At 37.9% G+C, this 24,035-nt stretch overlaps 1 protein-coding gene across 4 annotated transcripts in view; it reads left to right on the forward strand.

The window, feature by feature from the left end:
* The window catches only part of KCNIP4 (potassium voltage-gated channel interacting protein 4), a 1,120,978-nt gene extending 1,097,284 nt beyond the window's left edge, over positions 1 to 23,694 (forward strand). For all 4 annotated transcript variants that reach the window (XM_029948111.1, XM_029948138.1, XM_029948129.1 and 1 more), the window contains 4 exons: positions 17,595 to 17,702; positions 19,817 to 19,921; positions 20,524 to 20,586; positions 22,203 to 23,694. In XM_029948111.1, the coding sequence (XP_029803971.1) occupies positions 17,595 to 17,702; positions 19,817 to 19,921; positions 20,524 to 20,586; positions 22,203 to 22,250 (324 nt within the window). In that variant the 3' untranslated portion in view covers positions 22,251 to 23,694. The remainder of the gene's footprint in view (positions 1 to 17,594; positions 17,703 to 19,816; positions 19,922 to 20,523; positions 20,587 to 22,202) is intronic.
* The last annotated feature ends 341 nt before the right edge of the window (positions 23,695 to 24,035 follow it).

Raw genomic sequence — 24,035 nt, forward strand, 5'->3', positions numbered from 1 at the left:
CTCTCTCTCTGCCCATTCTCTGCTTGTATTCTCTCTCTCTCAAAAAAAATATTAAAAATGTTTTAATGTTTTTATTTATTTTTGAGAGAAAGAGAAAGGCAGCATTTGCAGAGGAGGGTCAGAGAGAGAGGGAGAGACAGAATCCAAAGACAAGCTCCAGGCTCTGAGCTAGCTGTCAGCACAGAGCCTGATGCGGGGCCCAAACCCACGAACCGTGAGATCGTGACCTGAGCCGAAGCCGGACGCTCAACTGACTGAACCACCCAGGCACCCCTAAAATAAATAAATATTTTAAAAATAAATTAAATAAATAAACTCTCTAGGCTTTTGTGTTCATATCTGTAAAATATCAGCAAGGAAATCTACTTTATAGGTGAGTATAAGCAGGAAGAAGTAATAATGTCAGTAAAGGGCTTGGTTTAGTGCTTGGCACCAAATACACACTCAATATTTATTAGATGTCACCCACAGCAGTTGTTACACAGGAAACTTTTCTAACAAAGCCTATTAATAATTACATTGGTCTTCTTGTTAAACAATAATCTTAGCTCATTTGAACTTTTCAACCAAAGGCTAAACAATCGCTCTTTCCATAATGCTATGAAAACTGTTCTTCAGCTAATTATATAATAAGCATTTGCTGTGTGTCAGTTACTATACTATTTAAAAATAGCATTAACAACAATAATAATAGCTGCATACAGGAATAATAACTGATTCTTGTTTAGAACTCATTTGAACTCATATGAATCAGGCAATTGTGCCGAATGCATTATATACACTAACATAAGTTCATTTGCATAGGCATTATTATTATTATTATTATCTCTCTTTTAGCCATGTGGAAAGGGATTCACAGAGAAGTTAAGGAGCCTGCCCAAGTAGGAGAGCCAGGATTCAAAATCATGGCAGTCTGGTCCCAGAATGCATCTCTTAGCAACTATGCTGTCCTAGCCAAGAGGAGTATTTAGATCTCCAGTCTGTCATCTGAAATCTTCAGAGCCAGCAAAGTTTTATCATTCAGAGCCTTTCAGATTTAGACAGGTAACACCATGCAGACACTATTCCATGTTATTTAATGTCCCCAGTATGGTCTGGGGTGCAATAATAAATGTGTAATATTTGTGCAGTGATTCTATGATAAATGATAAACATGGCAGAGACTGCTACCTATGACCAATGTCCATGCGCTTCCGCCCACATGAGAAGGCCATAATCAGGAGGTCCTCCAGTTAGGTGGAGTCATGCTGAGACTTTATCAATGGGACATGGGTGGAAATGATCACATCTCCTTCCTCTTTTTCCATCTGTGGGGACTATGAGGTCACACATTTCAGTGGGCCTTGCAACAAAGGGAAAGGAGCCCAGCTCTCAGAATGACTGCATGGAACAGAGCCCCCTCTCCACTCGTATTTCACTGGGTGTGAGTGACAAATGAGATTATAAAGTGCTAAGTCACTAAGATTGGGGAGTATTCATATATCCATTAGTGTCCTCTGGTTAATATGATATAGACAGATTAGGTGATAGGTACATAGATTGATAGATGATAAGTAGATAATTAGAAATAGAAATAGTTTTATATCAGGTCACTTGAAGTTTTGACACCAAATGAAATTTGGCATCAAAATTTACCACCTCCCTCTGTCTTTACAATAATTATTTTTCTTTTTTACTTTATACAAAAAAATGGGAGGAGGAGGTGAGTTGCAGGCGAAAAATAAAAGGCCAGTATTACTGACCACATGGTAGAGATGAGGAACCCCAAACTTAGACAGGTTAAGTGACTTGTCCAAACTCATTTGTTCCTAAATGGCAGGGCCTGGATTGGACCCCATATATGCCTAAGTCTCTAAAACCTATGATTTTAACCAGGGATCAGGCCCTCTGTAAGTATTTTGGCTTTGCAGGCCATACAGTCTCTATTGTATCTACTCAATTCTGCTGTTGTAGCACAAAAACATCCTACGTAATGGGCATAGCTGTGTTCCGATAAAACTTTATTTACAAAATCAGGTGGTGAGCCTATTTGACCCCTGGGCTATAGTTCTCCAACCCCCGTTTTTAACCATTATGATAGACTGGCTTCTCTTGAGGGACCAGGCCACAGTATCTGCTGAATGACATCTAAGATGGCATTCTATGATCTGATTATTGAATATTATCACCTACTTTTACAACTACCACTCAATCCATCCCATTCACAAAAATCATTGATTACTGACATGGTTGTTGGCTACACAGTCAACACTGAGTCTTTACCACCATTTCAACACTTACCTTCTATCGAACATTATTGTTCATCAAGGCAACGTAATCCTCTGAGCATGTCCCAAACAGCAAGTTTATTTGAATGATTGAGACTGGGTTAAAGTATATGTTTTCTTTGGAACAATTCTGGAGTAGCTTCTTACAGGTGACTGATGATTTGACATCAAAGCTACAGTTCAAAGCTTCAAGAAAATACCATTCACTGACACTCCAATTCATATTCAATAAAATGTGAGTGGCACCTTCTATAGACATTATAAACCTAAAAAGTAATCTCTTTGTCATTCATGGTGATGAGAAAAAAATATTTTTTCCAATATATCATTTGTGGTTACAGGAAAACTTTCATTCATGGATGTGTCATTTTGTCAAAATTAAATAACTAGGTTCTTTTGAGATGTCAGATGTCAGTGAGGATTATGTAGGCAGTGTTACCAAGAGGTATGGAATTTTGATTTTATTACGTTTATTAAGGTTTTATTTTTCTTCTATCTCTCAACACAAACACAGACACTTGCACAACCTGTACACATAATTCTGTTCTTGTCTATTGCCCAGTCCAGGGAGCTATTGGAAGGGTAGGGAAAGGTGGCTTTGTAAGTTTTCTCATTTCATTTTTCATTTAACAAATATTTATTGAGCATTACTCTGTGCCAAACACTCTTCAGGATGCTGGGGATACAACAATGAGCAAATGACATGAATTTTTGTTCTCATGGTGCTTATGCTCTCAAATTTTCATAGAATCCAACTGTTCTTTTTTTATTATAGAATACTATTCCTGTGTGTGTGTGTGTGTGTGTGTGTGTGTGTGTTTGTGGTGTGTGTATGTGTACACCAAATCTTCTTTATCCATTAATCAGTTGATGGGCATTTGAGCTCTTTCCATAATTTGGCTATTGTTGATAGCACTGCTATAAACATTGGGGTGCATGTGCCCCTATGAATAAGAACTCCTATATCCTTTGGATAAATTTCTAGTAGTGCCATTGCTAAGTTGTAGGCTAATTTTATTTTTAATTTTTTTAAAAAACCTCCATGCCATTTTCCAGAGTGGCTGCCCCAGTTTGCATTCCCACCAACAGTGTAAGAGAGTTCCCCTTTCTCCATATCCTTGCTAACATCTGTTGTTTCCTGAGTTGTTCATTTTAGCCACTTTGACCGGTATGATGTGGTATCTCAGTGTGGTTTTGATTTCTATTTCCCTGATGATGAGTGATGTTGAGCATCCTTTCATGTGTCTATTAGCCATCTGGATATCTTCTTTGGAAAAGTGTCTATTCATGTCTTCTGACCATTTCTTCACAAAAGAATGAAATCTTGACATTGGCAACAACGGAAGGTCTTATGCTACGTGAAATAAGTCAATCAGAGAAAAACAGATATCATATGTTTTCACTCATATGTGGAATTTGAGAAACTTATCAGGAGACCATAGGGGAAGGGAAGGAAAAACAAGTTACAGAGACGGAAGCAAATCATAAGAGATTCTTAAATACAGAGAACAAACTGAGGGTTGATGGGGGGGGACAGGAAAAGTGGGTGATGGGCATTGAGGAGGGGACTTGTTGGGATGAGCACTGGGTGTATGTAAGGGATGAATCATGGGAATCTACTCTCAAAGTCAGACTACATTACATGCATTTTTCTTTATATTTAAAGATGACATGATTGACAGTGAATACTATCTTTCTGTGTACTGAAGTGGCTAAGACAAGCATGTGACTGTCACAGATATATCACATTTGGACAAGAATAAGAAGGTAGAGGATAAACAGGTTTTATCAACAATCTTTGTTACTGGATAATAACAACGAAGCTTTCCCTTCATTCTGTAGTATCTACCTTGCAGGCACTTGGAAGAATGCAAGTTACAAGATGTAAAGGATTAAAATAAACATCAGTATTGCACAATAATAAAGAAAAATAATTCAACTATTCTCCTTATGAGGGTCCATCCATACCTTTGACCTGGGCACCATCCATACCTTTTTGGTGATTCCCAGGGAATGTGACCAGGCTGCATGTGTCCTAATTTTTGCTGGTCACCCATCATTCTGGCCTGCTCTTTCCCTTTAGTCTTATTTCGGCTTTCCATTGGGTACCCAGCTTCTCATGCATTTGCTTACCACTCCCTGTGGGCCCCAAGGGTGCATCCCTTAAACCCCTCATAGCACAGGCTAGAATGTTTAATGAAACCTGGGGTAGCAGAAGATGATTATAAGACAGGCAAGAAATGTATAAAATAAATATTTGTACCTGACAGACTAGGTCTCTTTAAAACTTCATTCTTTAAATAAACTTTTTTTTTATTTTAGACCAGTTTACATTTACAGAAAAATTGCAAAGATAATACAGAGAGTTCTCATATACCTCACATCCAGTTTCCCCTATTATTAGTGTCATACATTAAAATGGTATACTTGCTACAAGTGATTAACTAATATTGATGCATTATTAACTAAAGTCCATGCTTTCTTCAGATGACATAGTTTTTACCTAATGCCCTTTTCTTGTTCCACCATCCTATGTAGAATTCCATATTACATTTAGCCACTATGTCTCCTTTGGCTCCTCTTGAACATGACAGTTCCTCAGATTATTCTCGTTTTTGATCACCTTGGCAGTTTTGAGGAGTATGGGTCAGGTGTTTTGTAGAATGTCAGATTTCCTTGATGTCTTTTCTCATAATTAGACTTGGGATGTCTGTTCTGGGGAGAAAGCCCACAGAAGTAAAATGACATACTTTATCACATAAAAGCAAGAGGATAGTGTATCAACATGAGTTATGACTGTTGACTTCCACCTTGATCACCTGGTTGAAGCAAGGCTGGCCATTTCCTACTGTAAAGTTACTCTTTTTTTTTTAAGTTTATTTATTTATTTTGTGAGGGGTGAGGGGCTAAAAGGAAGGGAGAGAATCCCATGCAGGCTGCTCCCTGTCAGCTCAGAATCCGATGCAGGGTTAGATCTCATGAATTGTGAGATCAAGACCTGAGCTGAAGTCAAGAGTCAGACATTTAATCACCGAGCCACCCAGGTAACCCTAAAGATACTGTTTTTTCCCTCTTTCCAAGCCATCCTCTGGAAGAAAGTTATGCGCAGCCCACATTTTAGGATGGGGAGTTATGCTCTACTTTTTTGAGGATAGAATTTCTACATAATTTATTTGGAATGCTTCTGCATGGGATGTTTGTCTCTTCTCCCTCTATGAATTTATTCAATAAGTCATTTATATTACTATGGACTAATGGATATTTATATTTTGAGTTATAATCCAGTGTAGCCCTATTTACTTTCTTGCTCAAATTATTACAGTTTGGCAACTGGGAGCTTTTTCACTTGGCTCCTCTGTCCCTTCAAAATACCCCCAACCATGGGGGTGTAGCTCAGTGGTAGAGCATGTGACTGCAAAATACCCTAACTATTGTGAGTGTATTTCCTTCTTGTTTTTTCCATCATGTCCTTCTTTTCTGGCACTACAAGTTGCTCCAGGCTCATTTTACATCTTTCCTGCCCCAGTCCTGAATTAACCTCCTTCTAACTTTAACATTCCAACCTCTATGGAAGCTCCAGAAATCTCTTCTCATCTAAAAAAACATACACTTCTAAGTCTAATTACATGAAATAGAAGTGGGGGTTTTGATTTTTTACTTTGCTTTTCTGTTTGGAGTGTCATTGTAACTACTGTATTGTAAATGATGGAAAATAATTGCATATGTTAAAAAAATTATGTTACATTAAAATAAATAAATAAATAAACTTAAAAAATAAACAAACAAAAACCACTTTAAATAAGAAACAACTGTTAAAAAAAAAAAAGAAAGAAAAAATCTGTACCCTTTTGGAGCTTCAATTCTAGTGGGGAAAAAAACAATTAAGATATGCAAAAGATATGTAAAATATATAGTCTGTTATGTTGGAATGGATACCAGTAAGAAAATACAACAGAGAAGAGAGAAAAAAAAAAAAAACATACACTTGTCAGTCAGACACAGGAGGAATCTAGATTCTACCACTTTCTAGCTGTGATGTCTGGGGCAGGTTCCTCATTCTCTCTGTGCTTGAATTTCCTCAACATAAAATGGTAATAATCATAAAAGATACCTCACAAAAATTGTTGTATGATTAGATTATGGATTTAAAAAGTGTTGAAAATTGTATGACTTGTAGAAAATGCCCAACTAATGTTGGTGATTCTGGTTGACATCTGGCCAGTCTCTGAGAATTGCTTTTTCTCTATTTCAGTGTTCCTGGACATGTCGCTTTTGGGCTTCTTAGCTAATCTTCTTAGAGCTGTTCATAGTCACACATATATATTTGCATCCTGACACACTTTTTTTTAAAAAAGAAGCTAAGGTTATTTACTAATTCATTTATGCAGTAATTTTATAGCAAGAATTATGAATTCCTGAAACCTCCAAATGTTCTACAAATGTTATTAGTAAGCAATTGAATTGCAATCCATATAAATCATTATTTCACATCACCCTGCAATTATGTCATATAGTGCCAAGAAAAGAGATATGGCATATGTTTATATCATACTGTTCTGTATAAACACAGCCCATTGCTTCAGTTCGAGTCAAAATTAGGCCTGGGCATGGAGTCAGAGCTCTGGATTTGATTTTCAGCTCCCTGCTTACTGGCTGTATGCTTTGGCTCGGTCACTTGTTTCCTCTGAGTTTCTTCCTATAATTTAAAGACAATACCTACTCCCCATGGTTGTATATGGCTGACAGGAAATAATGCACAGAAATTTCCTAACATAGGACCCCACACACATCAACAAACTGTAGTCATTATTACTATTAAGTTTCAGTGTTCCCAGAACCCAGGATTTCTACTCCTTTCCTAGCGAAGTAAGTCAGAATGATGGGAAATAGAGAACAATGTTTACATAGCATCATTTATAATAGAGAAAAAATTAATTTACATAGCCAACAATAGGAAGTATGGGTAAGTAAATTACAGTATGTCCATATGACAAAGCAGTGTTTCAAACTCGATTGCAATCATTAGTAGGTGGTAAAATTAATTTAGAGATTAATAACATGAACGTTTAAAAACTTAATAAAGAGAAATGGAAATAATTACCTTGTGTGTGTGTGTGTGTGTGTGTGTGTGTGTACTAGGTTGCCATTGCCATTTAAAATATAATTATTGTGACTTGGGGCCCAAAGGGCTCAAAAGTCCCCATGATAGTATTATTGGATTAAACCATATGAAATTACTATTCTTGACAAATATCAACAATTTAATATGGTTCCATCTAGTATGTAGTTACTTAAATAATGCTACAATGAATTTTCAGTGATGTGGGAAAATCCTTGTAATTTTAAGTGAAGTATACAGCATTATATATGCACCATATGACCATATCTGCTAAGGTATACGTTGAAAAATGTAAATGTTCATTTTGAATAGGTGATAGGATTATGTGGTGATTGTAATTTTCTCCAGTATAGTTTCCTGTAATTTTTATACATAAATCAGGCATTATATTTTTATATATGTTTGTAATCAATTTATATTTATTATTTTTGGTTAAAATTTATTATTTTAATGGCCTCTACTGAGACCAAACCAAAGAACTTTCTTCTAACTTAATTTAATGTGTCTATCATCACCTTCTAAGATACTAAATTACCTATATAGACAATATTGTATGTCAAACAAAGTAGGTATATTATCCTTTCTGCAAGATAAAATCAGCCACGAATCTTGGAAAATGAACTTGTTATTTTTTAGACATATTGGTACTTTTTATTAGTTCCAAATAAATGCAAACTTTAGGTAATACTTGAAATTTTGTTCCTTCAAATATTTTTAAAAGTAGCTCAACTACTGTAGAAGTTTAACCACAATCAAGAGAGGTTATATCAGAGAAAATAAACAACTTTAAAAATGTCATTAAACTATATATGTAAGTATAAAATAAGAAATATACCAAAGACATGTATGATTTTCCATCCTGGATCTGTCACCTACTAGCTAGGTAACATTTTTAACTTGTGGTATGTCACTTAATGACATTTTCCCAGCTCTAAGCAGAACTGTTTGCTGCAAATACCCTCAAATGCATTATAAGCCATGATGCTCTTTTGGCAGCAAGTGGGAGGAGCAGGATGTTGATTTGCAACCTCAGTAATTCCTCTGGTGAAAGTTTTTTTTAATATATAGTTTATTGTCAAATTGGTTTCCATATAACACCCAGTGCTTTTCCCCACAAGTGCCCTCCTCCATGACCATCACCCTCCTTCTCCCATTCCCCTCCCCCTTCAGCCCTCGGTTCGTTTTCAGTATTCAAGAGTAAGAGTCTCCCATGATTTGCGTCCCTCTCTCTCCCCAACTCTCTTTTCCTCTTCCCCTCCCTATGGTCCTCTGTTAGGTTTCTCCTGTTAGACCTATGAGTGCAAACATATGGTATCTGTCTTTCTCCGCCTGACTTATTTCGCTTAGCATGACACCCTCAAGGTCCATCCACTTTGCTATAAATGTCCATATTTCATTCTTTCTCATTGTCATGTAGTACTCCATTGTGTGTGTGTGTGTGTGTGTGTGTGTGTGTGTGTGTGTATACACACACACCACATCTTCTTGATCCATTCATCAGGTGATGGACATTTAGGTCCTTTCCATGATTTGGCTATTGTAGAAAGTGCCACTATGAACATTGGGGTACATGTGCCCCTATGCATCAGCACTTCTGTATCCCTTGGGTAAATCCCTAGCAGTACTATTGCTGGGTCATAGGGGAATTCTATTGATAGTTTTTTGAGGAACCTCTATACTGTTTTCCAGAGAGGCTGCACCAGTTTACATTCCCACCAACAGTGTAGGACAGTACCTATTTCTCCACATCCTCGCCAACATCTATAGTCTCTTGATTTGTTCCTTTTAGCCACTCTGACTGGTGTGAGGTGGTATCTCAGTGTGGTTTTGATTTGTATTTCCCTGATGATGAGTGATGCTGAGCATCATTTCATGTGTCTGTTGGCCATCTGGATGTCCTCTTTGGAGAAGTGTCTGTTCATGTCTTCTGCCCATTTCTTCACTGGATTATTCATTTTTTGGGTGTGGAGTTTGGTGAGTTCCTTGTAGATTTTGGATACTAGCCCTTTATCCGATGTGTCATTTGCAACTATCTTTTCCCATTCTGTTGGTTGCTTATTAGTTTTCTTGATTGTTTTCTTTGCAGTGCAGAAGCTTTTTATCTTGATGAGGTCCCAATAGTTCATTTTGGTTCTTGATTCCCTTGCCTTTGGGGATGTGTCGAGTAGGAAATTGCTGTGGTTGAGGTCAAGGAGGCTGTTTCCTACTTTCTCCTCAAGGGTTTTGATGGTTTCCTGTTTCACATTCAGGTCCTTGAGCCATTTTGAGCTTATTTTTGTGTATGGCGTAAGTAAGTGTTCTAGTTTCATTCTTCTGCATGTCGCTGTCCAGTTCTCCCAGCACCACCTGCTAAAGACACTGTTTTTTTGCCACTGGATACTCTTTCCTGCTTTGTCAAAGATTAATTGGCTGTACGTTTGTGGGCCCACTTTGGGTTCTCTATTTTATTCCATTGGTCTATGTGTCTGTTTTTATGCCAATACCATACTGTCTTGATGATGACAGCTTTGTAGCAGAGGCTAAAGTCTGGGATTGTGATGCCTCCCATTTTGGTTTTCTTCTTCAATATTACTTTGGGTATTCAGGGTCTTTTGTGGTTCCATAAAAATTTTAGAATAGTTTGTTCTAGCTTTGAGAAGGACACTGGTGTAATTTTGATGGGGATTGCATTGAATGTGTAGATTGCTTTGGGTAATAATGACATTTTCACAATGTTTATTCTTCTGATCCATGAGCATGGAATGCTTTCCATTTCTTGGTGTCATCTTCCATTTCTTTCATAAGTTTTCTATAATTTTCATTGTAACCAGAGAACAAGGAGAGACTGAAGAAAGAGGCAGGCACTGCGGAGTGGTAAGTGGCAGGTGTGATAGCAAGGAGGCTTACCCATGAGGCTTGTCTCGGGCAAACCCAGGACAAGTAACTCTCTGTACTGCCCACCAAAATCTTAATAATTCTTATGGAGACCTTAATGGGATTCAGCACATATACATATACAGTCCAGATGGTCTCAGTAAGACCTTACCTTCTCAAGGCTGCATACTTAAAGTGGTTCGTTGTCTAGAAATAGTGGACAGACCATATACCACAAGGGCAAGGGAGGGTTGAGAGCCTTGGATTGCTTGGGCCAGCTCGTGGGTCAACTGGTGTTCACTTGCTTTGATGACCTCCTCCAACAGAGGAAAACTAGTGTCTCTGTCATAGTTAAAAACTAACACACTAAGCAAAAATTGGATAGATACCTACAAGCTTACTACTGAAAAAGACTAGGATATTATTAGGTCATATCTTCAGTCCCTTCTTCCTTCTTTTGCTTTGATCATAAGAGAATGGAAAACAGAATTCAGTACCAATCATTTTTGTGCATTAGGGAACAGATGCAACAGTCTTTCACAAATAAAAGGTAATTATGCAAAGTGCTCTGAGAGTTTCTTTTTTAAGCCTTGTGACTCCTGCTCAGCAGACTTCAATTACCATTCAGAAAAGCATGGAGCAAACACCACATTAAGACACATTGAATTTCTCCTTTTTCTCTTCCACAAATAAGGAATTATTCCTCTTTGAAATGACTGTTAATTGATATTCTCTTGAAAGATGGTAGAAAGGTGCTCAAGGTCCACAGACATTTTTTAATGTAAGTAGTTTGGGGAGACACAGTACTTAAGAGGAAGATGTGAATCAGATGTCAGCTTATGAATCAGGATATTTTTGTTGACAAATAACAGAAAATCACACAGTAGCAAAAACAAAATGATGACTTTTTTGGCTCAAAAAAAACCCAAAAAATTCAGAGATAGGTATGGCTTCAACTGAAGGTGGGCTCTCTTGCCATCACAAGAAGATGCCAGCAGCTCCTCAGCTCCAGGTTCATGTGGAGCAGATGGGGGCTGGGTTCAGTTGCATGCTACTCACAGATCCAACTGTCTTGACCAAAGGGATAATATGTGCTTCCTGACTTTGCCCAGGTCATAGCTCCATCACTAGAGCCAGACGTGGAGAGAATTGGATAGATCAGCAAATGGAAATTAGGAGCCTACTAGGAAAACAAAGAACAAAAGTCCACATGTGACTTGAAAAGTGCTTTCACTGTTGCTCTGATCTACTCTGATTGGTGACAGGGCCGATGCCACTGATTTCTGTAGGCCAGTGGTTCTCAAAATGTGATCCCTGGACCAGCAGTATTAGCATCCCCTTGGAGTTTGTTAGAAATATATATTCTTGGGGCATCTGAGTGGCTTAGTTAAGTGTCCTACTTCATTTCAGGTCATTATTTCACGATTCATGGGTTTGAGCCCCGTGTCCAACTCTGGCTGACATCTCAGAGCCTGGAGCCTGCTTCAGATTTGTGTCTCCCTCTCACCTCTCTCTGTGCCCTATTCCACTAGCACTCTGTCTCTCTCTGTCTCTTAAAAATTGATAAAAACATTAAATTATTTAAGAACTATATATTCTTGCACACCACCTTAGACCTAATAAATCAGAAATCCAGAGGGTGGGACCCAGCAATCTGTGTTTTAGCAAGCCCTCCTGGGGATTTTGTGGCAAACTAAAATTTAAGAACAAATGCTCTAAGCATGTTTTCCAATACCTTGTATCCAGGACTCCTTTTCAACTAAGGGCATATAACCATTACTTTGTGATTTGAAGCAACAGGTAAGATTTGTATTGACAACCATCAACCTCATCTGGCCTTGTAAAACTGTCCAGCAATCCTTCTCTGATAAGCCTACGTCTTCATGCTATGAAGTGGCTATGTTGTACCTTCTAAGAAGCTAAATCTTATAGTTTGCAAGTTGTGTATTACACATTACCTCTTAACTATAGTGTCTTAACTACAGGTCTATATATATTACAACTTACCAGATGGCGAGGAAGTGTCCTGAGGGATGTCTACCTTGTGATTTGCACAAGTCACCTTATTGTCTAGTAGCATGGCTGCCTCTTTCTTTCCTCAAACCACTGATTTGAGGAAATCAAATCAAACCTTTCTGCCATGTCATTCAATCCCAAGCTGATGACATCCATTAAAGCTGAAATGTTGGGACTCGCCACTCATCTTCCTGCTCTTATCAGCTGCTGGCATCCACAGCCTGCTCTCCTTCTCCCATGTCAACTGAGGAAATGTACCTTCTCCCTCCAGAGCTCAGTCTCTCTCCCTGCACTTGGATCCCTCCTATCTTCTCAGAAAGATCAGTCCATTTCTCATGCTCCCTCCTCTTTCTTACATACATCTTTAGTATTTTTCTCTTCATAAATTCTCCCCTCTGGTAATCAAAGTGCTCACATTCAAAAATTTCTCCTGTGATCCCATATTCCTGTTCAGATATATACTATCCCTTGTCACTCTATTGTCATGGCTATCCAAGAGTCATGAGTTTTCTACATACAGTTACTATCATTGTTCGCTTCCTCTGTGCCAACAGAAAGTTCTCCCATCAGACATTGGTGACCTCCATGTTGCTGATCCAATGAATACTCTTCATTCCCAGCAGTATTTTAGTATCGTGGTTAACCATTTATTATGTGGAAAATGCATTCTTCACTTAATCTCTCCTACTTCTTTAGCAATTTTATTTAGCTTACTTTCAAGATCCCTTGACAGCTTCTCTTCTCTCTGCCTACTAAATATTGGAACTCTTTGTGGCTTTCTCTTGAGTTCTCTTTTATTTTCTCACTTTACATTTTGTCATGAATAAAGATGTGAAATAGAGTATGGTATCTGGTTGACACAGCCTCATTTGTTGAAGACACTACTCTTTCCCCATGGCTTGATGTTGGCACCCTTGTTGAAAATTAGTGGCTATAGGTGTTTATTTCCAGATTCTCAATTTTATTGTACTGGTGTGTATAATACTGATATATATATGTAAATATATATGCTGTACTATATACTATATTCATATTGCCAGTGCTACACTGTACTGTAGATTTGTAGTGAATTTTTAAATTGGAGTTTGAACTCTGTAACTTGTTTATCTTTTTCCACATTGTTTTGGCTATCTGGGGCCCTTTGCAATTCCGTAGGAATTTGAAGATCAGCTTTTCCAGTTTTGCAATAAAGTCGATGGTTATTCTTGATAAATTTTTTTAATAAAGTGAGAATTGTATACCTCCTTAGCATGATTAAAGTCAGTAACATGCTTAAAGGAGAAACACTAGAAATAGTCTTATTAAATTAAGTAACAAAATAAAGATGGCTATTGTTGTTATTATATTATATTGTTCTGGATATATTATTCAATGCAGTTAGAAAAAAAGGAAGTAATTAAAATGTCAAAATTAGAAAGAAGAAGTAAAATTAACTCCATTTGCAGCTAGTATGACTGTACCCGTGAAAAACCCAGGAGAATCAATTGAAAAACTATCATATACAACACTAAGGTAGTTGGCAACATAAATAATTATTATACAGAAATCAATAGCTCTCATCTGTACAAACAAATCTGATTTAGAATATGTAATAGAAGAAAATACCTCATTTATAACAGCAACCAAAGGATTAAAATACCTAGAAATAAATATGACTAAGAAATTTGAAAGAACAATTTGAGAAAAACAAAAAAGCCTAAAACATACCAGTGTTTAGTGTGCTAGATAATGGTCCGTCAAAAATGTTTACATCTGGAGCACCTGGGTGGCTCAGTTGGTTAAGCATCTGACTTCAGCTCAGGTCATGATCTCGGGGTTCCTGGGTTCGAGCCCCACATCCAGCTCTGTGCTGACAGCTCAGAGCCTGGAGCCTGCTTCAGATGATTTATCTCCCTTTGTGTCTGCCTCTGCCCTGCTCATGCTCTGTCTCTCAAAAATGAATAAACATTAAAAAATAAAAGTCTACGTCCTAATTCTTGGAACTTGTGAATATGTTACCTTACATGGTGGAAAGAGTTTTGCAGGTTTGATTAATGATCTTGATATGGGGAGATCATCCTGGATTATCTAAGCAGATCTAATATAATCACAAGGACCCTTGTAAGACGGAACAGGAAGATCAGGGTAAGAAAAGAGACATATGACAAAGGGCGCAGAGACTAGAGTGATATGCTCCGAAGATGGAGGGAGAGGACTCAAGCTAAGAAATGCAGGTGGCCTCTAGATGCTAAAAAAGGCAAGGGAACAAACTGCCCCCCCCAACATCCCCAAGATGTGCTCCGCCATCTTGGCTCCAGGCCAGTGAAACCCATTTCAGACTTCTGATCTCCAGAACTGCAAGATAATACACATGTATTATCTTGAGACACTAGAGTTGTGGTAATCTGTTATTGCAGCAGCAGAACACTGATAACGTTCAGTGACAAAAACAACTTAGACAAGAAAACTGTCTTTCATAGTCTTAATGAGGAAGACATATCAAAATGCAGCTGTCTGTCAATTCTGCCAAAGCTGATCTGTAAATTTGCCTCAAACCTTACAAATGCCCCAACAGGTTATTCAAAAGATCTTGTGGAATACTAAAACAAACAGGCAAACAAACAAAAATAGAGAAAAGAGCTGAACAAGATTGATTAGGAGAAAATTGCCCTAACAGCTGTTAAAATGACTAAAATGCTTTCATAATTGAACTGATGTAGTAAAGGTGTACATATAAACAAGTTTACTAGTAAAATAAAATAGAAATTCCAGAAATATAAACAAATACATAAAAGATTCAAGGATATGATAATTCTTGCATCATATATCACTGAGTAACAAATAATAAGTGTGAAAAACAGATAACTATCTAACAACATTGGAAAAATTCCAAATGGAATAAGGGTTTAGATGCAAACAAGGAAACTTTAGAAGTACTTAGACAAAGTCATGGGAGTATCTTTCTATAACTTCAAATGACATAATAAACCAAAAGACATAAAAGACTGACAGATTCTAGAATAGAAAAATAAAAAGATACCTGCTTTGCAAAACTCAAAATGAGAAAAATCAAAAGGGAAACAATACTTGAAGACACATTCCAGATAAGGGATAATTTCACAAATATGTGAAGAGTTTCTATAAATCAAGACAGTTGAAAAAATGTTCAACTGTATTTATAATAGGATACAAATGTAATCTGAGAAATAGTTTTCTACAAAACTGAAAACCATCAAAGTTTGATACCGTATAGTATTGGCAAGCTATAATATTCTTATTCATAAAAATATTTTTATTCATAGAGTTTGAGAGGGTAATTTGGAGTATAATTTGGAAGTAACTCTAAAATTTATAAATGTTTAAATCCTTTAAACAGAAATCCACGTCTAAGCATTTATTCTACAGATACATTTGTTCAAGTATGAATTTTGTATACATAGGTCACTCTTTGTAACACTGCTTTTAATAAGAGTGGAAATTTTTCAATACTCAGCAATGGGAGACTAGTAAATAAACTTTGGTACATTTATACATACTATGCATGTGAAAAAGATTGGAATTATTTCTAATATTGTTACGTGGAAAAAAAAGCACAGTACAGCCTGTCAGACTATATGTATAAAGGGAGGTGATATATATGTAAACAAATATGTCTTACACTTGTATATGCACAAAACTCCTTGGAAGTAAATTCAAGAAGCTACTAATGTCACCCCACCTATGGAGATAGAAAAAGGGTGGCTCAGGTCCAGGAACGGGAGAAAGATTTTTATCAAACATCTTACATGTAATGTTTAATAGAAGGAGGCAGAGGAAAGAGGAAAGAGAGAGACCAAGTTATGGAGCCAAGAAAGCCTTTATTGGAGTCTGCAATTCCCCAGCAAGGTTCCGTGACTCCAGAGTGGGGAGTCAGGGAAGTCGCGCCTGGTATTGGAGAGTAAGGTGTTTTATGGGTGCAAGCGTTCTGGGTTTGACCTTAGGTGGGCAGATAGCCAAGTAAGGGCATCTTTAGACTGTGGCAGGATAGGATTGGCTGTTCACTTCGGTGGCGGGGGGGGGGGGGGGGGGGGGGGGATGCTGAAATTCCATGATGAGACATTCCAGTTTGAGACAGTCCAGATCGGAGAGTGTGGGTCGTCGGTCCCTGGCAGTGCCTGGAACTATTCTCTGACCCACAATAAAATGGTGGCTGGTGCTTTTCAAATGACGTGGGTCATTCCAGGTTTGCAGGTGGGGGTTGTCAGTGCACGCAGCTCTCCACGGCAAAGTGGCCGCTCAGTCGTCCTCCCCTGGCAACTCTTGCATTACATATTTTTAAATTTTGAACTAAGTGAATATTACCTACATTTAAAAGTAAAGAAAAAAAAGAAAAAATTTACCACTAAGAAACTAAGAAAACAGCTATAAAGTGATGGAATCTGGAAATGCAGAGAAAAAAGGAAATTCACCCAGAAAGCTACTTCTGCATGCCCCTTCTGCTCTTGTGTTCCTACCTACCAATGGATTATAAAATCTGTGTGAGCTCAGAATTGCCACACTGCAGTGTTAGCTTTGCTCCACATGACAACACATATATGGGAATTGGAGCAAGTCAGCCTGAGCTGTCTGCAATGCAGTCACACTAGCCTCACCATGATCTTGGTTAAGGGCTCCATCTGCTTGACAGACGAAACCAATGCCGTTGCTTGACATTCTAAACAGCTCAACTATTGTACTCCTCACCAAAACTTTAAGAAGTGGATACTGTCATCTCCATCCTACAGATACAAAAATTGACACAAAAGGATATTAAACTGTCAGAGGACACAAAGCTCTCAAGTGACGTAACTGGGATTTGAGGTCAGGCAAATCTGGCTTCCAGCTCCATGCTCTTAACACTGCCCGCATGTGTGTTATAACTTGATTTCTAAGCAAGTTGGCCTAGATCTTAAAGACGGAGCATATTTCTTGTGAGTGGATCTTTTTCATGGGAAGTGTGCTATGTACATGCTTGTATTTAATAGGATACAGTGTTACTAGATTCTTTGCAGAGTTGTGTGCAATTGTGGTAGAAAACCAATGCAACTTAGAGCACGTATCTTACTGTTTGGGTGTCTGCCCTCATACAATTTTCAGTTCCACAGTTGTTTTAACTCACAGCTTCCAATTCAAAGATAAGAATGTTAACGCTAAGGAGTGGCTTATGCCAACAAAGAACTCTGAGAAACAGAAGACCAAGAACACATTACCTTACTAAATAATTGTTCAAAAGCCAGAGGGTTATAACCCTTGCTTCCATCATTTAAGAGAGACTTGTATCATCCTTTGTGTTTTATTTCTTTTTTTAGAAATGTCATATGAAATTATACTTTTCTTTCTAGGATTTCATCAAGGGTCTTTCCATTTTGCTCCGGGGGACAGTACAAGAAAAACTCAACTGGGCATTTAATTTGTATGATATAAACAAAGATGGCTACATCACTAAAGAGGTAAGAAATGCCTCCCCAACACAACTCTCCATTTTTCTAACTCCATTGTTTAACATGTTAAACAATTCAAGTTATTAACTTGAAAATAGCTTTTGCAGGGAATCTAAAATATTTTATGTGGTGGTGGTGAAATAGTCTAGTAAAACACTGGCAATGAAGAGGAATAGTTTTTGGTGCATCTCCAATATAAAACACCTAAGGATTATACCCCTGTTTCCTAATAACATTCAAATAAATATGGTAAATCGGATAAAGACTGTGGTAGAATCAGATAGGAAAAAATTATATTCAAACCATGCTAGAATATTTGACCTGTGACCTTTCTCCTCAATATAATGTGGTCCATATGGAGACAGTTTTAAAACCACATAGGCTGTGCAATGACCTGTATTGTGTACAACACGACCTGGTGGAGTAGGGGGCCCCTAAACACTTCCAGGCCGGCTGTGCAAGAAAGAAGGCCTGCATTAAGGTGCTCATATCAACTGGTTTGTTAAACCAATTTAAAATACAGTGAGAAGCAAGGGAAAAGGAATGCGGGTAAAGTAACAAATTTATAATGGGGTCCAAATGGAATTGAAGGACCACATCAACTGAATCCTGGTATGGGGTGGGGGAGGGGAGGCACTCAGGATTCATAGGTCCCTTCTCTCTGCCTCACTTTCCTCCTTAAAGTTGAGTTTTGAGCATGAGGCCAGGTCCCTTAAACTAAAGGTACCTTGGGCCAATCACCTGACTTGGCTCAATTGGAGACATAGGGACGGCTACACCTGATCACATGGACAGTGTGACATACAGTAGCCTGTTCAAAGGTCATAGGTTTTGTGTCTTTTGAGAAGACACATGGGGCCAGAACAGAAGTAAGACCTCATGAATATTAAGTGTTTATGTATATTGAGCATATTTTGAATAGTTAGGGCCCCTTGTGTCTGGCGTGCAGTAATACAGTAAGTAGTTAGAACTGAGGTGCCTCAGGAATACTAGCACGTCTGGCCCTTCAATCCCTTCCTAGCTCTATGTTTAACATACACATGCTGGTCTTATATGTAACATATTTCATGAATTCTGCTGAAGTCAGACAAACTTCTTAATGCTTAACTAAAATCAAAACATCTTAAAATGTTTCACCTATGATTTATAAATGATAAACTCCTTTTCATTAATATTAGAGTTGGATGCTCTCAAAAGTAAATGTCTACTTACATCTGTATTAGCAGCATAATCTACTCTAGACTTTTATATGGGAATTTCAATATGAAGGCAATGCATGTGAAACAATAAATCTTAACAAGTAATTAGATACTAGTTTTACTAATATTGACAATGGCAAGTCAAAAACTAGATTTTGTGTGAATTAAAAAATTAATAAAGTTTCAAGGGATTTCCCAGAGTCATAATATATTGACTAACCTACATGTGTTATTTCTTCACTTAAAGCCATAATAGGAAAAAAAAAACACGATGCAAATCCTCATAATCTTTGAAACTTAGCAGTTAGTTTTAGTATAATTCTCATGATCTGGAGTTCATTCTCAATAAGTGGAAATTGATAATCAACAGATAAGATATATAATAATTCAATAAAACAAAAATAGTCTATGTGAAGTCTATGGAAACCCAAACATTACACCAGAACATTCCTGGGGCACCTCGGTGGGACAGTCAGTTAAGCGTCTTGACTCTTGATTTCGTCTCAGGTCATGATCTCCCAGTCCTGAGATGGAGCCCTGCCTCAAACTCCATGCTGGGGGTGGAGCCTCCTTAAGAGGCTCTCTCTCTCCTTCTGCCCCTCCCAAGCTCTCTTTGTCAAACAACAACAAAGAAAAAATAAAATTTAAGAAAAACCAAAAACCGAAAACCAAAACCAACCAGAACATTCATTTCCTGATCATCTTGGATATATGGGAATTTACTTCATTTTGAAACCAATATCAAAATTAGTTCTTCTATTCGGATCCTGCTGCTTTGAAGCACAAAACTGTTGTCTTTTCCTTTGGGACAACCACAATTTAATGAATAATTTAAAAGATTTTGAAATTAAGTAGGAAGAATCTGCCAGACTGGCTTCTTCATACAGTGCGTGCAGTCACATGTGGGTGCCTTTTGCTTTTCAGGAAATGCTTGATATCATGAAAGCAATATATGACATGATGGGTAAATGCACATATCCTGTCCTCAAGGAAGATGCTCCCAGACAACACGTGGAAACATTTTTCCAGGTAGGAATGCAGGTAGAAATCAGAGAGGGAGTAAAAAAGAATAAATTTCCTAAAGCTTGCAAAGTGTCAAATTTCCTAATGCTTGCAAAAGAATGCAAAGGAAAAAAAAAACTTTTACTGAAAGGGACACAATAATAGAATATTAAGTATCATACTAATTTAATGATTTTGGTTTTGAATTTATTGTAATACTGGTAACTATTCTCATTGAACAGCCACTATGTCCTGGAAAGAAGATTAAGGAGTTGCCATGTTTCACATGTTTGTTTATGGGTTTGTTTTCAGTAATTCTCACAAGAATCCTTAAAGTTATAATAGCCTCAACTTTCAGATGAGAAAAATCACTGCTCTGAAAGTGTCTGCAAACTGCCTGAATTCTGTCATAGCTAGAGGGCCAGATTGTATGTGGGGGGCAATTCTAGATCTCCATCACACTTTTGTGAAAAGGGAAGAGCCTCAGGGCAGTTGGCCACATGATTCTTATCACTAAGAATGAAGCTGCTCCTCCCCAAAAACAGGTGGTGAATTTTTCATTAGGGTCAAGTGTGAGGGTATCAAGGGGTAAGTTGGAATAAAGTTTCTTATTCTTTTCTTCCAAACAGAAAATGGACAAAAACAAAGATGGGGTCGTTACCATAGACGAGTTCATTGAAAGTTGCCAAAAAGTAAGTTCATAAGCTACCTCTTTTGGTCTCATAATAGCCAAACTAAGTAGAGTCAGCTAGCCACCATGAACTGAGCAAAATACAAAGCTTTGCTAAGCTTCCCATTCGTACCCAGCTGAGAGAAGCTACCACTCTTAAACTATTGTCAGTTTATTTATAATTCAATTAATTAACGTGTACAGAGTACCTTCCCTCAGGAGAGCTACATAGAAAGCCCTTAAAGATAGAACTATTACATGTATGCTGCATTTTTGTTCCTTAAATCCATCACGGAAGGAAAAAACATACGTGAGATGAGATTTGAGTTGCTCTTACCCTAAACTTAGCATACAACGTCTTATCTCCATCGCTGTATAATTCCAGTACAGCCAAGTATACATCACAGACCGGGTTTGCATCCAATTTCTGAGAGAAACGCATTGCTTTAATGCATGTGCACCTGAAATGGGCTTTTTGGCCGAAGGAGTAATAATGGTCTTTAGTCATAAAAAATAAAGAGCAGAAAATTGCGAGGAGAAATCCAAGTGGTTCTCCATTGTCTGGCAGGAGACTAGTTTTAACTGACCTAAAATTATTTGACTTGATGCACAGGTATAGCCACAATTAAGGATCAATATTTTAAAATAAATATAGAGACAATGAGGTTTGCTAATACTTTAGCTTTCTCTCTGTTTTCAAATTGATATAACTTGCCCTTTCTTGGTGGCTGCTCGTTTCTCAACTCATATCTCGATGTGGCGGTCTTTGCAAGCACGGATTTGGTAGACTCAGTCCTCCAAGTGCCCCTCATGCCAAAATCTGTGCTTTTAAGTTTCTAAGGAATTTACTAAATTGTACACAGCTACTGTCCAAAAGTGGCTCTCAAATAGTTCCTTCTCTGGCACTGAGAGACCATTCACTTTTTTTTTAATGTTTATTTGAGAGAGCACATGAGTGGGGAGGGGTGTGGGAGGAGGAGAGTCCCAAGCGGGCTCCATGTCACCAGCTTAAAGTTGGATGTGGGACTTGATCCCAGGAGCCGAACCATGACCTGAGCCAAAATCAAGAGTCAGACCCTCAACCAATGGTGCCATCCAGGCGTCCCATGAAATCTTTTATTTTTAAAGGCTCCTAAAGGCCATACAGATTCAGCCCTAACAGACCTAGAAAAAGAGGTGAAATGACCACAAACATGTCTCCCAAGGCCCGCCTCCAATCCTTAATGAAGTTGGCTCTTAGCTAGTGTACAAACCCTGCTTCCTTCTACATGCACAAGTCTCTGTGATTTGGCCTGTGAGCTACCTGGAATGCCAAAATTTTCATCCCCCCCTTTTTTGTTCTTACCCTCTGCGCCCCTCTAGTTTCCATTCTGGCATTCCAATTTGAAAAATATTCTCTGCTAACACCAAGTGAGAGTCAAATCAAGTCTTTAAAGCCTGCCGACTTCATATTTGTAAAATGGGACAGTCCATAGTTATCCATATGGAAGAGGGCAGAACGGTATTTATATGTGCGAACACTTAGTATGTGAGCCTTGGGCATACGTGGTTGGGGGGCGGGCGGTACTGAGAAGCAAAATAGAATACTTTTCCTGGCAGATATGCTTAATTTAATCCCACCGTGCTTCTCCCTTACAGGATGAAAACATCATGCGCTCCATGCAGCTCTTTGAAAATGTGATTTAACGTGTCAAATGCATCCTCAATCAATCAGACAAATGTGAACTATTCTACCACACTTAATGTTGGAGCTACCACTTTTAGCATAGATTGCTCAGCTTTACACTGAGGCATATTATGCAAACAAGCTTTGTTTTAATATAAAGCAATCCCCAAAAGATTTGAGTTTTCCAGTTACAAATTTGCATCCTTTTCATAATGCCACTGAGTTCATGGGATGTTCTAAGTCATTTCATACCCTGTGACTCTTCAAAAGAACAGAATCTGGCATAGAGTTTTACTGATTCTTTAGCCATGGGATTATTGAGCTTTCACGTTATCGGTGATTTTAAAATATCAGTGTTTTTTGCTACTCAACTGTATGTATTCAGCCCCAGGATTTTAAATGGTTTTCTAAAATATTGGCATCTGCATTTAATTTCCAGAAATTAATTTTCATGTTTATATGCTGTAATTCCATTTATAAACTAATTTAAAAAATCTAGATTACTATAATTAAAAACAAACACACAGTCCCAGTTTCTATGGATTTGCTGCCTTCTGTTAAAGATATTCATTTATCTGGCATTTTTTATAACATGAAACAAATTAGTTTATCACCAGATGTCAGCATATGCCTAATAAAGCTTATTTAATAAGCATTTCTTAATTTTTCATAATACATGTTATAGCCAAGGCCTAATGATACATATAATTTTGATTTCTTCAATCCTGCAGGTTGACTGTTTTCTGTCTTGTTGTTATGTAAAAGTCCAAGAAGATGAGGAACAAAGCAAGGATGTTTACAGGCATATGCAAAGGGTCAGGGTATCTGTCTTCTAATACGTGGTAATGCTTAGTAACAAGTATTCCCTACCAGCCTTGAGGGCCTGTTCCATCCCCTTTCCCATGGCTCCTTCAAGGCTCTTTTCTGTTACATGCCATCGGGGACACTGAAACCTGGACTAGCCCAAGGCCTACAGCGAACAGACAGCAAGCAGAATTCACTTTGAAAGCATCTGTGATTCCATTTTATCAACAGCTACCATACCAAAACTTTGTTAAAAATGAAAATAAATGCTAAGCAATTCATCTGGACTGTATTATGATTTAGCTCATCATAAAATTCCAATAATTCAGATTCTCTTTAATGATCTTGAGCCAAAATTGTAAAGTTGCCACAACATTACTTAGGATACACACACCTTCCCTATTTTGCAGAAATATCACAAAGACCAAGAGGCTACAGTGGGAGGAAATTTGCAACTGTCTTTGCAACAATAAATCAGGTATCTATTCTGGTGTAGAGATAGGATGTTGAAAGCTGCCCTGCTATCACCAGTGTAGACATTCCGAGTAGTACAGTACATGTACACTGAAATTCGCCATCCTGTGTTTGTGTAAACTCAATGTGCACATTTTGTATTTCAGAGAGAAAAAAATAAAAGCAAATAAAATGTTTATAACTCTACTGTCTACGTTATACGTATTGATTCCAACACATTTTTAAGTACTAGATTAAAAATATTATGTCCTTCTTTTAGCATTGCCACGTTGTGATTAGGTTTGCCGCAGGGTAGGGGGCTGGGTGCATGAGGACGAGTAGAGGCAAGACCAGTGGGACGGCAGGTGCGTTAGCTCACAGGGTCTGCGGACAGGACAGGGGTGCAGAGAGACCTGAGGACACAGTACCCCAGACAGGGGGACCAGAAGGACCAGAGGGCGATGGGCATTTCTGCAGTTATGACTCCTTAAAATTACTTGTGTTCTCTTACATTCCAGCTATAAGACTGTATCTTAAATGAGAATTGC

This window comes from Suricata suricatta, chromosome 1 (genome assembly GCF_006229205.1).
Source record: "Suricata suricatta isolate VVHF042 chromosome 1, meerkat_22Aug2017_6uvM2_HiC, whole genome shotgun sequence".
In the NCBI taxonomy this organism is placed as follows: Eukaryota; Metazoa; Chordata; class Mammalia; order Carnivora; family Herpestidae; genus Suricata; species Suricata suricatta.